This window comes from Pristiophorus japonicus, chromosome 19, assembly GCF_044704955.1.
Source record: "Pristiophorus japonicus isolate sPriJap1 chromosome 19, sPriJap1.hap1, whole genome shotgun sequence".
Classification (NCBI taxonomy): Eukaryota; Metazoa; Chordata; class Chondrichthyes; family Pristiophoridae; genus Pristiophorus; species Pristiophorus japonicus.
Window position 1 is genome coordinate 73,407,244 of NC_091995.1, and position 17,707 is coordinate 73,424,950.

Below are 17,707 nucleotides of genomic sequence, written 5' to 3' on the forward strand. Positions count from 1 at the left end.
AAAGAATCCACGCACGGGCATCTTCCACCCTTCAGGATATAGTTCGGGACCCGGAACGTCAGATCCCTCATCCAAACACCTGTGACCCCCATCCCTTTTTTGGGTGTGGAAGCGGGTCACCCTCGATACGAGGGACCGCCTAATCCTATACAACAGTGACTACAGTCCAAAAAAGTACTTCATTGGCTACAGAGCGCTTTGGGGCGACCTGAGATGGCGAAAGGCGCTAGATAAATGCAAGTTCTTCTTGTTTGCCCTTTGCCTAGAACATATTTCTGTCCCCTCCATTTAAATCTGCTGCTCTGACTCAGCCCAGGCGGCAGAGGGCGCGACTGCACACAGTGCCGGGGGGGGGGGGGGGGGGGGGTGTCAGGTGCTCCTCTGCCGCTTTCGACAGCTGGTGGGGGGGCGGGGCAGAGAGGGAGAAGGGGGCGGGGCTAAAGCGACACCGAGGATATTATCCCGCTGCGTGTGGCGCATTCGTTGACCGCGGGCCGTGGCAGTGCGCGCCAAGGGCCGGCAGTGATTATTTGGGCGGGCTTTGGATTGGGAGTTGTTGGTTAGCCCCGGCGTGCCGCGCGTGGGTGGTAAACATCACGTGACGCGGGGCCCGGCTGTCCGCTCGCCTCCCCTCAGCCGCTCGCCATGGAGTTCCTGTACGGCAATCCCTTCAGCACGCAGGTCGGCCAGCGGGTCGGTAAGCAAATGCGTTCACAGTCTGACGGGCCCCGCGGACGACGCCTGCTGCCGTGTCCCCGCTTCAGCCGCCGGCTCCGCATCGCCGAGCGGGTTTTTTTCCGTTCCAACAGCCGCACTTTTTTTTCTCCACACACACAGCGCTCCACAGCCCGCGAGTGATTGACAGCCGCGCCGGCCAATCGGGTGCGCGCCGGTCTGGCGGCGGCCAATGGAAGTGTGTGGTTGTTGTTGGGGAGGCGGGCCGCCGGTCAGCTGATTGACAGGGCGCCTCAGCTGGGAGCGTTGTGCCAGCTTTGGCTTCAAACTTCAAATGTCAGCAATGGCTCTTTTTTTTTGTGGGGATGCATTGTTGAGGAGTCTTGTGCACATTTTAATATATTTGCAGAGATGTCATGGTAGATTCTTCCCTATAGTTGTTAACCTGTGGAATTCCCTGCCGCAGAGAGTTGTTGAGGCCAGTTCATTGGATATATTCAAGAGGGAGTTAGATATGACCCTTGCGGCTAAGGGGATCAAGGGGTACTGAAGGAATGATCGGCCAAGATCATATTGAATGGCGGTGCAGGCTCGAAGGGCCGAATGGCCTACTCCTGCACCTATTTTTTCTATGTGACATTTTAGAAATAGTGGTGAGAACGTGGAACTCGTTCCCACAGGGACTGATTGAGGCGAATAGCATAGATCCATTTCAGGGAAAGCTGGATAAACACACGAGGGAGAAAGGAATGGTGTGAGAAGCAAGGTGGCAGGAGGCGCGTGTGGAGCATAAAAAAAGCAAGACTTGCATTTATATAGCGCCTTTCATGACCACCAGACGACCCAAAGTCCTTTACAACCGATGAGCACTATTTGACGTGTTATGTTGAAAATGCAGCAGCCAATTTGCGCTCGGCAAGCTCCCACAAACAGCAATGTGATAATGGCTAGATAATCTGGATTTTTTTTTTTAGGTGATGTGGATTGAGGGATAAATATTGGCCAAGACACCGGGGATGACTCCCTTGCTCTTCTTGGGAATATTCCCATGGGATCTTTTATGTCCACCTGAGAGAGCAGAAGGGGCCTCTGTATAATGTCTCATTTGAAAGACAGCACCTCCAACAGTGCAGCACTCCCTCAGCACTGCACTGAAGTGTCAGCCTGGATTGTGTGCTCCAGTCCCTAGAGTGGGTCCTGAACCCACAACCTTCTGACTCAGAGGCATGGGTGCTGCCCACAGAAAAATGGCCGACACACACACTGGCATAGACTGGCCAGTTTCTGTGCTTTAAATCCTATGTATGATATTGATTACATCTGGTTTTGCTGTGTGCCATCTGCATTTTGTTTGACTGCCAGATGTTAAAACTATGGGACGTCCTGACTGTGAAAGGAGCAATTATAAATACACTGTTGCTTTCTCTTAACATTCCCATGGAAGCTCTGGGTCTTTTGTTTCCCTGCAAGAGGTTTGGACTTTGTTGGTGCTGTTGGACAAATTCAGATCTTTTTTTTGCAATTGTAGGCCATTAAATCAGATGTGGGTTCTGGTGTTTATTCAGAGTAAAAAGTCTGATTCAGCCTATTATATAAATGTTCCAAATTTGTATAATTCTTTTATTTAAAAAATACAGAAGGATCACTTTCAGTTGAAAGTGCTGGTTACTGGGGCGATGGTACACTGTGGGCAGACCAGAGGGAACTTTACTCGGTGTATCATCTGCTGCTGAAACCCTTATCTGTGCATTTCTTACCTCCAGACTCGAATATTCCAATGCTCTCCTGGCCGGCCTCTCACCTTGGACCGTCCGCAGACTTGAGCTTGTCCGACATTCAGTGCCCGTATCCTTGCTCTCGCCAAGTCCCATTCACTCATCACTCCTGTGCTCGCTGACCGACATTGGCTCTCGCTCCGGCAGCACCTCGATTTATAAAAAAAAAAAATTCTCATCCTTGTTTTCAGATTCCTCCGTGGCTTCGCCCCTCCCTAACTCTGTAACCTCCTCCAGCCCCACAACTCTCCGGATATCTGCACTCTTCCATCTATTGCCTTTTGCACAGCCCTAATTTTCATCACCATTAGTGGCCTTGCCCTCAGCTGCCTGGGTCATAAGCTATGAAATGCCCTCCCTAAACCTCTGCGCCTCTCTCTTTTAAGACGTTCCTTAAAATCTACCTCTTCGACCAAGCTTTTGGTCATCTGCCCTAATATCTCCTTATGTGGCTCAGTGTCAATGTATTGTTGATCATCGCTCCTGTGGATGTTTTAGCAAAAAAAAAATCCTAAATGAACTTACTCTGCATTTATTCTGTCCTGGGAGAGCTTGCTGCATTCCTCAACGTATGTGTGATAAGTGGAGGGGGAGGGGTTGGCTGTTACAACCGAGTGGGATCTTGCCATCACCTGACAACTCTTTTGGAGTAAAACATAATTAACATTAAATCAAGTGCCCCCTAATCCGGGGGACACTCCAGCCACTTTTCAACTGCCCTTTTTTGGGGGGTTTTTTGTGGTTTTTTTCTTGATTTTTTTTTTTTTTGGGGCATTAAAATCATAAATTTTACAAGTGCCCCCTATAAAAGGGGAGGGGGACACTAAAAATCCGGCAATTAAACTTTAAAACATATAAAATCAAATTAAAATTTGGTTGCCGGGGGTGATGATGCACTCCAGTCCCTCCAGCGCCCACCTCTCGCGGAAGGCCGCGAACCATCACCTGACAACTCTTTTAGAGGAGACAAATAAACATTAGGCCAAGTGACGCCCGATCTGGGGGACACTCCAAAACATTTCGCAAGGCCCTTTTTTTTTTTTTCTTTTTTTTTTGTAGATTTTTTTTGTGTTTTTTTTGGGGCTCTAAAACCATAATTTACAAGTGCCCCCTATAAAAGGGGAGGGGACACTAAAACCGACATTTAAAACAAATTAAACTTTGAAACGTATAAAATCAAATTAAAATTTGGTTGCCGGGGGTGATAATGCACTCCAGTCCCTCCGGCGCCCACCTCTCGCGGAAGGCCGCGAACCATCACCTGACAACCATACGTGTGTGCCTCCAGCTGGGAACACTGGATAGTTGGGAATGAGAGATGTGGTTGGCTGGTGGGGGAGTTGCTGAGACAAACTCGAGACCTGCTCTGACCCCAGCTGAAATTTGGCATAGACCAGGAATTGAGCTTGTGACTTTTTGGTCGAAATGGCCCTTTTGTTGGCCATTCCTAACGAATACATTTTAAATAAGGCCTGATAATTATAAGAGTAAAAGCAAAATACTGTGGATGCTGGTAATCTGAAATAGAAACCGGAAACACTCGGCCGGTCAGGTGGCATCTGTGGAGAGAGAGAAACAGAGTTAACATTTCGGGCCGATGACCTTTCATTGATGTTAGTTATCTCCAGTTCAAGGGGTTTCTTTAGAAGAGCCTGAGAATAACTTGTTTCAGGTTAAATTGGTTCTATGTGAACATGCTGTAATAGCCAAGGTGGGAATACATGAGTAAGAAAGAGAATTATTCCTATATAGCACCGTTATCACATTTCTCAAATGTCCTTGAGTGCTAGTTTGAAATGCAGAAATAAAGAAAGATTTGCATTTCTATAGCGCCTTTCATGACCACTGGATGTTCCAAAGCGCTTTACAGCCAATTATGTATTTTTTGAAGTGTAGTCACTGTTGTAATGTGGGAAATGTGGCAGCCAAATTTTTGCACTGTAAACTCCACAAACAGCAGTGATAATGACCAGATAATATCTCTTTTTAGTGATGCTGATTTGAGGAATAAATATTGGCCAGGACACCGAGGATAACGCCCCCTTGCTCTTCTTTGAAATAGTGCCACAGGATCTTTTACATCCACCTGAGAGGGCAGACGGGGCCTCGGTTTAACGTGTCATCCGAAAGACAGCACAGCGCTCCCTCAGCACTGCCCTGGAGTGTCAGCCTAGATTTTTGTGTTCCAAGTCTCTGCAGTGGGACTTGAACACACAACCTTCAGACTCTGAGGCAAGGGGGGTGCTGCTCACTGAGCCACAGTTGACAGCAGGGACTAGTCAGGTCTGACATGTCACTGTCAGTAGGGTGTCTCACTACAAAAGGCATCTCAACTGAACCCAGTTCCCTCACAATGCGCACGTGTGTGTACACTCCCAACAGAAGTTGTGGGTATGAGTCGGAACCTTGCTGGTTTGTGTAACGCTGGGAAGCTTTGTCCATGCTGCTGCCTCTGCCGAGCTTAGATCACCTAACTCAGACTGGCGATCGAAACTGCAACCCCACCGGGTTTGTATGGCTGAGACATTGGAAGCTATTGGGAGAGTTTAAAATGAATTTGCTCAGTGCTGCCGGCTACATTGTCATCGCTTCTACAATGTAAACTTAATGCGGAGTGTCTATTGATACCACCGTGTTGGCGAGTGAGTTGAAGGCGGAGTGGGACATGCGGCAGCACTCGCAGCAAACGGTCTATTTCACAGCCAAGTTAGTTTATTCAGCAAAGTCAACAAGGTCTATTTACAGACCTTATTTTAAAAGATACTCTACCAACTACAACACACAGAACTCGTGACCAAAACTGCGGCATCGTCTCCTGATAAAGTCGGGGTGATTTCTCCAGCACAATGCAGTGAGTGGAGGTCATTACAAAATACACATTCAGTGCGTAAAATTAATCCCAGTCACTGACAGCAGTGCTGTCTCTAGGTGTGATTTAACAGGGGAAATTAGCCGATCACCTCCATTCTGGCCGGATATAGTGGTGTTGCTATATGCAGCCCAGTCGACAGTAATTTATTTTCAACTTTAGTTCGCAATTTCAACTTTTCTTCTTTCCCCTCCTGTTGTAGGAGAGGGAAAGTACCTCTTCGTAGAATCATACAATGACGCAGCATAGAAGGAGTCCATTCAGCCCATCGTGCCTGTGCTGGCTATTTGAAAAAGCGATCCAATAAGTCCCACTCCCAACTGTCACTGGTTCAGTTGTACTTTAACTTGTACTTGTGTGCCAGCTGTGGCTCAGGTGGGTAGCACTCTCGCCTCTGAGTCAGAAGGTTGTGGGTTCAAGTCTCACTCTAGGAACTTGAGCACACACAAAAATCTAACCTGACACTCGAGGGAGTGCTGCACTGTCAGAGGTGTCGTCTTTCGGATGAGACGTTAAACCGAGGCCCTGTCTGCCCTCTCGGGTAGACGTAAAATATCCCATGGCACTATTTTGAAGAAGAGCAGGGGAGTTCTCCCCGATGTCCTGGCCAATATTTATCCCTCAATCAGCATAACAAAACACAGATTATCTGGTCATTAACACATTGCTGTTTGTGGGAACTTGCTGTGCGCAAATTGACTGCAGCGTTTCCTACTTTATAACAGTGACTACACTCCAATAGTACTTCATTGGCTGTAAAATGCTTTTGAGACATTTGGTGGTCGTGAAAGGCACTACATAAATTTAAGTCTTAAACAGTATCACTCTGGCTAATCGCAGGTGAAAACCCGATGTAGGGCATACTAATGTACTATACCTGATGAGCTGTGTCAGCAGAAAGTAGTATTTTATGGCTGTTCAATAAATAAAATTCTTTCTAGATTCACTTTTGAATTAATAATCTTCCAGTAGCCACTGTTGTCATGATAAGGTACTGTGTAACTAGGTTTTTTTTAAACCAGTTTGCTATATCCTGCTTCGCACAAGGCTGCTGAGATTTACAGTAAATGAGAAAGACATTCTGCTCATTGGCTTTTATTTGTTGAGTATTCAAAACATGTAATCTGCCCCTCCGCTGGTAAATTGAGATTCTGGTTGCTCATTGAGCCTGAAAGTAACACCATTTTCTGACCTTTTCAGGTTTTTGAGAAAATATTGCTGGATTAAAATGGTAGACCATTGGAGAATAATTCTGTGTTTATTGTGGGTGCAGTATTTTGGGTAAATATTTGTGCTCCTCCAAGTGAGGATTTCCTGTGTTGGAGAATGCAGCAGTTTTCCACTCCTCCCATTGCATCGTATCCACGGCACAAAAACAGGCTATTCGGCCCAACTGGTCTATGCCACATTTATGCTCCACACGAGCCGCCTCCCACCCAACGTCATCTAACCCTATCAACATAGAAATTTACAGCACAAAAGAAAGCCAGTGCTGGCCGACCAAGAGCTATCTAGCCTAATCCCACTTTCCAGCTCTTGGTCCGTAGCCTTGCTGGTTACAGCTCTTCAAGTGCATATCCAAGTACTTTTTATACTATGAGGATTTCTTCTCCCACCACCATTTCAGGCAGTGAGTTCCAGACACCCACCACCCTCTGGGTAAAAAAGATTTCTCCTCAAATCCCCTCTAAACCTCCTACCAATTGCTTCAAATCTATGCCCCCTGGTTATTGATCCCTCTGCTAAGGGAAATAGGTCCTTCCTATCCACTTTATCAAGCCCCCTCATAATTTTATACACCTCATTCAGGTCTTCCCTCAACCTCCTGTTCCAAAGAAGACAACCCCAGCCTATCTAATATTTCCTCATAGCTCAAATTTTCCAGTCCAGGCAACATCCTCGTAAATCTCCTCTGTACCCTGTCTAATGCAATCACATCTTTCTTGTAATGTGGTGACCAGGACTGCACGCAGTTCTATATTCCTTTCTCCCTCGTGTACTCACCTAGCTTCCCCATAAATGCATCAGCAACAGTGGGGTGCCATAAGGAACAGTGCTGGGACCCCAACTATTTACAATCTATATGAATGACTTGGAAGAAGTAACGTAGCCAAGTTTGCTGACGATACAAAGATGGGAGGAAAAGCAATGTGTGAGGAGGACACGAAAAATCTGCAAAAGGACATAGACAGGCTAAGTAAGTGGCAAAAAATTGGCAGATGGAGTATAATGTTGGAAAGTGTGAGGTCATGCACTTTGACAGAAAAAAAAGTCAAAGAGCAAGTTATTATTTAAATGGAGAAAGATTGCAAAGTGCCGCAGTACAGCGGGACCTGGGGGTACTTGTGCATGAAACACAAGGATGGTATGCAGGTACAGAAAGTGATCAGGAAAGCCAATTGTATCTTGGCCTTTATTGCAATGGGGATGGAGTATAAAAGCAGGGAAGTCTTGCTACAGCTGTACAGGGTATTGTTGAGGCCACACCTGGAATACTGCGTGCAGTTTTGGTTTCCATATTTACGAAAGGATATACTTGCTTTGGAGGCAGTTCAGAGAACGTTCACTAGGTTGATTCCGGGGATGAGGGGGTTGACTTATGAGGAAAGGTTGAGTAGGTTGGGCCTCTACTCATTGGAATTCAGAAGAATGAGAGGTGATCTTATCGAAACATACAAGATTATGAGGGGGCTTGACCAGGTAGATGCAGAGAGGATGTTTCCACTGATGGGGGAGACTAGAACTAGAGGGCATAATCCTAGAATAAGGGGCCGCCCATTTAAAATAGAGATGAAGAGAAATTTCTTCTGAGGGTTGTAAATCTATGGAATTCGCTGCCTCAGAGCTGTGGAAGCTGGAACATTAAATAAATTTAAGACAGAAATAGACAGTTTCTTAAACGATAAGGGGATAAGGAGTTATGGGGAGCGGGCAGGGAAGTGGAGCTGAGTCCATGATCAGATCAGCCATGATCTTATTAAATGGCGGAGCAGGTTCGAGGGGCCAGTATGGCCTACTCCTGTTCCTATTTCGTATGTTCTTATTAAGTGCTCGTAGCTCATACACTTCATTGGTTAGACGTAGGATAAAGTTCCCTGTGCGCACGCTCAACAATATTTTAAAAGGTGACTGACCTAATCGGCAGGGGAGAGAAAATCAATATTATCCTTCTCCCAGAGTATCACCATATTGTAATTCCCACACCAATTATTCTTGTGACCTGTGTGAATGAAAGTGTTCTTGTAGCATTGTGCAACGGCAACAATGAGAAGCTGGGTTAAGGCAGACCAAACTCATTTTTGTTTGGTACCCTTGTAACCAGCTACTTCATTCCATTAGTTGACTCTGATTCAGCTCCAGGTGCCACAGTAGATGGGACAGGAATTCTGACGATGTTGCCAAGTCCTCAGCGGTACTTGCTTAATTTTCTAGACTGGTGGAAAAAATGGATAAGCACAGATCTTGCCATTTTCTGAAAGCGTAAACACTGGGACATGTTGGTTTCGTGTTGTGCTGACAGCCTGCCATTAAAAGAAAAAGAAAGACTTGGATTTATATAGTGCCTTTCATGACCACCGGACGACTCAAAGCGCTTTACAGCCAATTAAGTACTTTTGGAGTGTCGTTGCTGTTGTAATGTAGGAAACAGGACAATTGCACATTTCCAAATGAGAGTAAAGAAAAATTAGAACAGCAACAATTTGTAGTTGTATAGTGCCTTTATGTAGTAAAACATTCCAAAGTGCTTCACAGGAGTGAAATCAAACACTATTTGACACCGAGCCACATATGGATATATTGGGGCAGGTGGTAGATTTTAAGGAGCGTCTTGAAGGAGGGAAAGAGGTAGGGAGGGAATTCCAGAGCTTGGGCCTTTGGCAACTTAAGGTATGGCTGCCAAGGGTGGAGCGATTTTAAACTCTGACATGTGCAAGTGGCCAAAATTGGAGGAGTGCCGAGACCTCGAAGGGTTGTAGGGCTGGAGGAGGTTACAGAGATGGAGAGGGGTGAGACTATGGAGGGATTTGAAAACGAGGATGAGAATTTTAAAATCGAGGTGTTGCTTAAGTAGGAGCCAATATAGGTCAGCGAGCAGGGGTTGGACACGACTAGGTGCGAGTTAGTATATGGGCAGTGGGTTTTGGATGAGCTTAAGTTTACAAGGGAAGGCGTATTTTAATTTGAACATTGTTTGAGAAAAATGGTGGACGTAGCTTCCAAGTATAAGTGTGCTGCTCATCCAACAGATTGGAAACAAATGAGGTGGTTTCAATATACTGGAGGAGGTTAGAGATAGATATCACCAGAAGAACAAAGGGGAAGCTAGGAGGCTGTTTTTTGGTCAGTTATTGGGACATGGAATTTCCAATCAGAAAGAGCAGTGGAAGCAAAAATTATAACGGCTTTTTGAAAGGGAAGTGGTTAAACATATGGAAAGTACAAGGGAATGGGACTAAGTGTACAGCTGTTTTAGAAAGCCAGTACAGGCACAGTGGGCTAAATGGGCCCTTTCTGTGCTGTAAAATGTGTTGGAAGCTTGTCAAATCTGCAGAGATAGTTTCCATTTGTATTTGTTCCACCTACATCTGGAATAGTAAAAACAAGTTTTGTATTTTTTATTGTGTCTCTACATTACATAAAGGCTCTTTTCAAATGCAGCACCCAATCTGTGGAAAAGACTTGCACAATGTTTTTTTTTGGAACCTATATTTTTAAAATGCTCTCTGCCTGGAAGTGTGGTAGAGCTGGAAACTCTCATCACATTTTAAAAAGTACTTGGATTATGCACTTGAAGTGCCATAAGCGACAGACCAAGAGCTGGAAAGTGGGATTAGGCTGGATAGCTCTTTTTTTTGGTCGGCACAGGGCCAAAGGGCCTCCTTCTGTGCTGTATATTTCTATGATCACTGTATTTCATAGAACCGAATTCGTTGGGGGGAGGGGGTTGGAAGTGGATCCTATTTTAAAGGAGATATTTGGAGCAGTGACAAAATGTTTGGTCAAGGGCCTGGGGTTTATGGAAGAGAGTGGTGGAGGGCATTTAGAGAGGGAATTCCTGAACGTGGGGCCCAGATGGCTTAATGCAATAATGAGGCAAAGGAGAAATGCGCAATAGGCCAGAGTGGAAGCAAGGGAGAGTTTCAGGATGGATGAAGCAGTGCTGGAGAAGGTTACAAAAAGACGGCAAGGAATAAGGCCATGAAGGCATTTAAATACGAGGATGAGAATTTTAAGGCTTTGGGGCATCAGGAGCCAAGGTTGATGGGCAATCTGTGCTTGATGTGGTATATAGGAAACAGACAAGACTTCTGTATAAGCTGAAGTATGTGGAGGATGAAAGGCCAGTTGGGAGAGCATTGAAATAGATGTCTCTGGAGGTTTTTAACAGCTGATGCATGGGCGGAGACGGGAAACGTTACAGGAGTGGAAGTAGGCGCTCTTTATAATGGTGAGGATATGAGATTGGAGACCCAGCAGTGGCGGCATCATAGCTGCATCTGATCAGAATGTGTCCGCACAAATATATTCCTAGTTAGCATCACTGAATAGTGATCAGGAGTGAGAACGCTGGCTTTTATCTTTTACTCTAAGATTAAAAAAATGAATATAGACTGAGGATTGTAGCTGGGATCTTCCTGTTCTGTACGAGCGAGATATCCGGATGGAAGTTGACTGGGTACATTAGTACTCTAGATTTATAAACAGCAAAAGCAGCCAAGGATTTCTGATAATATTGTGCCATTAGTTTTAGTGACCTGTCCATTAAAATCCCAAGATCTCTCCCTTGTTCCGATAACTCCAGCACATTCCCCTTTAGCTCATAATCCACATCAACCTTCCCTTTGCCAAATCTCATCGCCGTATTTCTTTCTATTAAATGCCATTTCCCCACCCATTGTTAGCTTGTCCAGATGCTTTTTGAATTTGTGCACTCTGATATTCATCGTTTTCCACTGCTCCCAATTTGGTATCCTCTGCAAATTTGGACACTTTGGGCATAATACCTTCCTCTAACTCACTTATTAAAAAAAAAAAATTATAAACAGCAATTCCAACATTCTTGGACTGATACAGTATAGAAGGACAAAAGCAAGATACTGCAGATGCTGCAAAATCTGAAATAAAAACAAAGTGCTGGAAATAGCATTTTCTGTTTTTATTACAGTATAGATTTTACTATCATTTTATACAGTAATGACCCTGAAATGAGTTTCCAGCCACATTTCCGCAGCATAGCTAAAACCGCCTTTTCCCACCTCCATAACATTGTTCACCTCTGCCCTTGCTTCATGCCTTTGTTACCTCTACTCCACCTCACTCCTGGCCTGCCTTCCACATTCCACACTACGTAAACTTGAAGTCATCCAAAACTCAGTCTGTGTACTAACCCACACCAAGTCCCGATCACCCATCATCCCTGTGCTTTCTGACCTACGTTGGATCCCAGTTAAACAACATCTTAATTTCAAAATTCTCATCCTTGTTTACAAATCACTCCATGGCCTCGCCCCTCCCTATCTCTCATCTTTTTCAGCCTCACGATCCCACAAGTTGTCTGCGCTCCTCAAATTCTGGCCTCTTCGACATCCCTCATTACAATCGCTCAACCATTGGTGCCGTGCCTTTAGCTGCCTGGGCCCCAGGCTCTGGAACTCCCTCAACCTCTCCGCCTCTCTACCTCTCTTTAAGACGCTCCTTAAAACCTACCTCTTAAAACGAGCTTTTGATCATCTGCCTTAATTTCTTCTGTGGCTTGGTGTCAAATGTATCTGTTTGTCTGTAACACTGCTGTGAAGCGCCTTGGGACGTCTTATTGCGTTAAAGGCGCTATATAAATAAAAGTTATTATTAGAAGGAAGTCATTCGGACCAGCGGCAGTTGGTGAGAGGGGAGCAGCCTATAAAAGCCCAGCGGGAGATCGAGAGCCAGCAGCAGTTGGTGAGAGGGGAGCGACCTATAAAAGGCCCAGCGGGAGATCGAGAGCCAGCGGCAGTTGGTGAGAGGGGAGCGACCTATCAAAAGCCCAGCGGGAGATCGAGAGCCAGCGGCAGTTGGTGAGAGGGGAGCGACCTATCAAAAGCCCAGCGGGAGATCGAGAGCCAGCGGCAGTTGGTGAGACGCGGGAGCAGCCTATAAAAGGCCCAGCGGGAGATCGAGAGCCAGCGGCAGTGGGTGAGACGCGGGAGCAGCCTATAAAAGGCCCAGCGGGAGATCGAGAGCCAGCGGCAGTTGGTGAGAGGGGAGCGACCTATAAAAGGCCCAGCGGGAGATCGAGAGCCAGCGGCAGTTGGTGAGACGCGGGAGCGGCCTATAAAAGGCCCAGCGGCAGTTGGTGAGACGCGGGAGCAGCCTATAAAAGGCCCAGCGGGAGATCGAGAGCCAGCGGCAATTGGTGAGACACGGGAGCAGCCTATCAAAAGGCAGCTACAGCGGGAGAGAAAGCAAAATAGAAGTAGAAAGTAATCAAAAAGTGACGTCACAGCCAATGAGGTAAGTGATTGGCTGGTGATTGGTGAGTAGCTTTTCTTTTATTTTTTATATCAGTAAGTGAACTGTAACATTGTTATTACCAATTTAAGGGTATCTAAGGTTAAGACATGGCAGGAGAGCTCGGCCATGTGATATGCTCCTCCTGTACCATGTGGGAACTCGGGGACACTTCCGGTGTCCCTGGGCGCTACGTGTGTGGGAAGTGTATCCGCCTCGAGCTCTTGACGGTCCGCGTTGCAGAATTGGAGCTGAGGGTGGATTCACTCTGGAGCAGCCACGATGCTGAGAATGACGTGAGTATCACGTGTAGTGAGTTGGTCTTACCGCAGGAGAAGGGTCCACAGCCAGATAGGGAATGGAAGACCAGCAGGAAGAGCAGTGCAAGAAAGATAGTGCAGGGGTCCCCTGTAGTCATCCCCCTGCAAAACAGATATACTGCTTTGAGTACTGTTGGGGAGGATGACTCATCAGGGGAGGGCAGCAGCAGCCAAGTTCATGGCACTGTGGGTGGCTCTGCTGCACAGGAGGGCAGGAAAAAGAGTGGGAGAGCGATAGTGATAGGGGATTCGATGGTGAGGGGAATAGTTAGGCGTTTCTGCGGACGCAACCGAGACTCCAGGATGGTATGTTGCCTCCCTGGTGCAAGGGTCAAGGATGTCTCGGAGCGGGTGCAGGACATTCTGAAATGGGAGAGAGAACAGCCAGTTGTCGTGGTGCACATTGGTACCAACGACATAGGTAAAAAAAGGGATGTGGTCCTACGAAAAGAATTTTAGGAGCTAAATTAAAAAGTAGGACCTCAAAAGTAGTAATCTCGGGATTGCTACCAGTGCCACGTGCTAGTCAGAGTAGGAATCGCAGGATAGCGCAGATGAATACATGGCTTGAGCAGTAGTGCAGCAGGGAGGGATTCAAATTCTTGGGGCATTGGAACCGGTTCTGGGGGAGGTGGGACCAGTACAAACCGGACGGTCTGCACCTGGGCAGGACCGGAACCAATGTCCTAGGGGGAGTGTTTGCTAGTGCTGTTGGGGAGGAGTTAAACTAATATTGCAGGGGGATGGGAACCTATGCAGGGAGACAGAGGGAGACAAAAATGAGGCAAAAGCAAAAGACAGAAAGGAGATGAGGAAAAGTGGAGGGCAGAGAAACCCAAGGCAAAGAACAAAAAGGGCCACTGTACAGCAAAATTCTAAAAGGACAAAGGGTGTTAAAAAAGCAAGCCTGAAGGCTTTGTGTCTTAATGCAAGGAGTATCCGCAATAAGGTGGATGAATTAACTGTGCAAATAGATGTTAACAAATATGATGTGATTGGGATTACGGAGACGTGGCTCCAGGATGATCAGGGCTGGGAACTCAACATCCAGGGGTATTCAACATTCAGGAAGGATAGAATAAAAGGAAAAGGAGGTGGGGTAGCATTGCTGGTTAAAGAGGAGATTAATGCAATAGTTAGGAAAGACATTAGCTTGGATGATGTGGAATCTATATGGGTAGAGCTACAGAACACTAAAGGGCAAAAATCGTTAGTGGGAGTTGTGTACAGACCTCCAAACAGTAGTAGTGATGTTGGGGAGGGCATCAAACAGGAAATTAGGAGTGCATGCAATAAAGGTGCAGCAGTTATAATGGGTGACTTTAATATGCACATAGATTGGGCCAGTCAAACTGGAAGCAATACGATGGAGGAGGATTTCCTGGAGTGCATAAGGGATGGTTTTCTAGACCAATATGTCGAGGAACCAACTAGGGGGGAGGCCATCTTAGACTGGGTGTTGTGTAATGAGAGAGGATTAATTAGCAATCTCATTGTGCGAGGCCCCTTGGGGAAGACTGACCATAATATGGTTGAATTCTGCATTAGGATGGAGAATGAAACAGTTAATTCAGAGACCATGGTCCAGAACTTAAAGAAGGGTAACTTTGAAGGTATGAGGCATGAACTGGCTAAGATAGATTGGCTAATGATACTTAAGGGGTTGACTGTGGATGGGCAATGGCAGACATTTAGAGACCGCATGTATGAATTACAACAATTGTACATTCCTGTCTGGCGTAAAAATAAAAAAGGGAAGATGGCTCAACCGTGGCTATCTAGGGAAATCAGGGATAGTATTAAAGCCAAGGAAGTGGCATACAAATTGGCAAGAAATAGCAGCGAACCTGGGGACTGGGAGAAATTTAGAACTCAGCAGAGGAGGACAAAGGGTTTGATTAGGGCAGGGAAAATGGAGTACGAGAAGAAGCTTGCAGGGAACATTAAGGCGGATTGCAAAAGTTTCTATAGGTATGTAAAGAGAAAAAGGTTAGTAAAGACAAACGTAGGTCCCCTGCAGTCAGAATCAGGGGAAGTCATAACGGGGAACAAAGAAACGGCAGACCAATTGAACAAGTACTTTGGTTCGGTATTCACTAAGGAGGACACAAACAACCTTCCGGATATAAAAGTGGTCAGAGGGTCTAGTAAGGAGGAGGAACTGAGGGAAATCTTTATTAGTCGGGAAATTGTGTTGGGGAAATTGATGGGATTGAAGGCCGATAAATCCCCAGGGCCTGATGGACTGCATCCCAGAGTACTTAAGGAGGTGGCCTTGGAAATAGCGGATGCATTGACAGTCATTTTCCAACATTCCATTGACTCTGGATCAGTTCCTATCGAGTGGAGGGTAGCCAATGTAACCCCACTTTTTAAAAAAGGAGGGAGAGAGAAAGCAGGGAATTATAGACCGGTCAGCCTGACCTCAGTAGTGGGTAAAATGATGGAATCAATTATTAAGGATGTCATAGCAGCGCATTTGGAAAATGGTGACATGATAGGTCCAAGTCAGCATGGATTTGTGAAAGGGAGATCATGCTTGACAAATCTTCTGGAATTTTTTGAGGATGTTTCCAGTAGAGTGGACAAGTGAGAACCAGTTGATGTGGTATATTTGGACTTTCAGAAGGCTTTCGACAAGGTCCCACACAGGAGATTAATGTGCAAAGTTAAAGCACATGGGATTGGGGGTAGTGTGCTGACGTGGATTGAGAACTGGTTGTCAGACAGGAAGCAAAGAGTAGGAGTAAATGGGTACTTTTCAGAATGGCAGGCAGTGACTAGTGGGGTACCGCAGGGTTCTGTGCTGGGGCCCCAGTTGTTTACATTGTACATTAATGATTTAGACGAGGGGATTAAATGTAGTATCTCCAAATTTGCGGATGACACTAAGTTGGGTGGCAGTGTGAGCTGCGAGGAGGATGCTATGAGGCTGCAGAGTGACTTGGATAGGTTAGGTGAGTGGGCAAATGTGTGGCAGATGAAGTATAATGTGGATAAATGTGAGGTTATCCACTTTGGTGGTAAAAACAGAGAGACAGACTATTATCTGAATGGTGACAGATTAGGAAAAGGGAAGGTGCAACGAGACCTGGGTGTCATGGTACATCAGTCATTGAAGGTTGGCATGCAGGTACAGCAGGCGGTTAAGAAAGCAAATGGCATGTTGGCCTTCATAGCGAGGGGATTTGAGTACAGGGGCAGTGAGGTGTTGCTACAGTTGTACAGGGCTTTGGTGAAGCCACACCTGGAGTATTGTGTACAGTTTTGGTCTCCTAACTTGAGGAAGGACATTCTTGCTATTGAGGGAGTGCAGCGAAGATTCACCAGACTGATTCCTGGGATGGTGGGACTGACCTATCAAGAAAGACTGGATCAACTGGGCTTGTATTCACGAGTTCAGAAGAGTGAGAGGGGACCTCATAGAAACGTTTAAAATTCTAACGGGTTTGGACAGGTTGGATGCAGGAAGAATGTTCCCAATGTTGGGGAAGTCCAGAGCCAGAGGTCACAGTCTAAGGATAAGGTAAGCCATTTAGGACCGAGATAAGGAGAAACTTCTTCACCCAGAGAGTGGTGAACCTGTGGAATTCTCTACCACAGAAAGTAGTTGAGGCCAATTCACTAAATATATTCAAAAGGGAGTTAGATGAAGTCCTTGCTACTCGGGGGATCAAGGGGTATGGCGTGAAAGCAGGAAGGGGGTACTGAAGTTGCATGTTCAGCCATGAACTCATTGAATGGCGGTGCAGGCTAGAAGGGCTGAATGGCCTGCTCCTGCACCTATTTTCTATGTTTCTATCATGCTGGCTCTTTGAAAGAACTATCCAATTAGTCCCACTCCCCTCTTCTTTCCCCAAAGTCCTGCAACTACTTCCCTTTCAAGTATTTACTCAATTCCCATTTGAAAGTTACTGTTGAATCTGCTTTCACCACCCTTTCAGGCAGTGTATTCCAGATCCCAACAACTTGCTGTGCAATTTTTGTTTCCTCATGTCGCCTCAGCTTCTTTGAAACATTGAAGCTTGTGGCATTCCACTGGTGTCCAGCTGTTTACCAGATACCTGCCCATGTACTGTACTCGTTCTCTACCAACCAACCATTTGCCAATACATTCCCAGCTACCCCACAGGTTTGCACCGAATGTAGTAGCCTATTATGTGGGACAATGTTAGATTCCTTCCAGTTGGATAATATCTACTTTCTTTCCCCTGTCGATTAGGTCTGTCACCTCAAAGAAATCTGTTAAATTTGTCAAGCAGGGCCTCCCACTCTTAAAACTGCGATGACTGTCTCAGATTAGCTCTCAAGATGCTCCCTATACTTCATAATATTTTCAAAAACTTTCCTAACGGGTCTATATTTTATGGTTTATCTTTCGCCCCTTTTATTTGAAGATGAACGATTTTTTTTTTCCAATCCTCTAGGGTTTGGCCTTGGTCCAGTGAACCACCAGAACATGCTATTGTTTTAGCCGATTCCTTCAGACCCCGGGCACCAATCCCGCTAAGGTGCATGGTGGCTGTGGATCGACCAGGAGGACCCACACAGGCCGCTCACCAGTGGTTGCCGCCGGAAAT

At 46.0% G+C, this 17,707-nt stretch overlaps 1 protein-coding gene across 4 annotated transcripts in view; it reads left to right on the forward strand.

Annotated features, from left to right (window-relative positions):
* Nucleotides 1–448: 448 nt before the first annotated feature.
* LOC139229945 (TOM1-like protein 2) overlaps nucleotides 449–17,707 on the forward strand; it is a 125,733-nt gene continuing 108,474 nt past the window's right edge. For 2 of the 4 annotated variants that reach the window (XM_070861599.1, XM_070861600.1), the window contains exon 1: nucleotides 451–697. Coding sequence is in view for 3 of the 4 variants with exons in the window: in XM_070861600.1 (XP_070717701.1) it covers nucleotides 646–697 (52 nt within the window). In the remaining variant the exon portion in view is untranslated. Of the gene's footprint in view, nucleotides 698–17,707 lie in introns of all 4 variants that reach the window. The other 2 variants (XM_070861601.1, XM_070861598.1) reach the window with 2 other exon arrangements.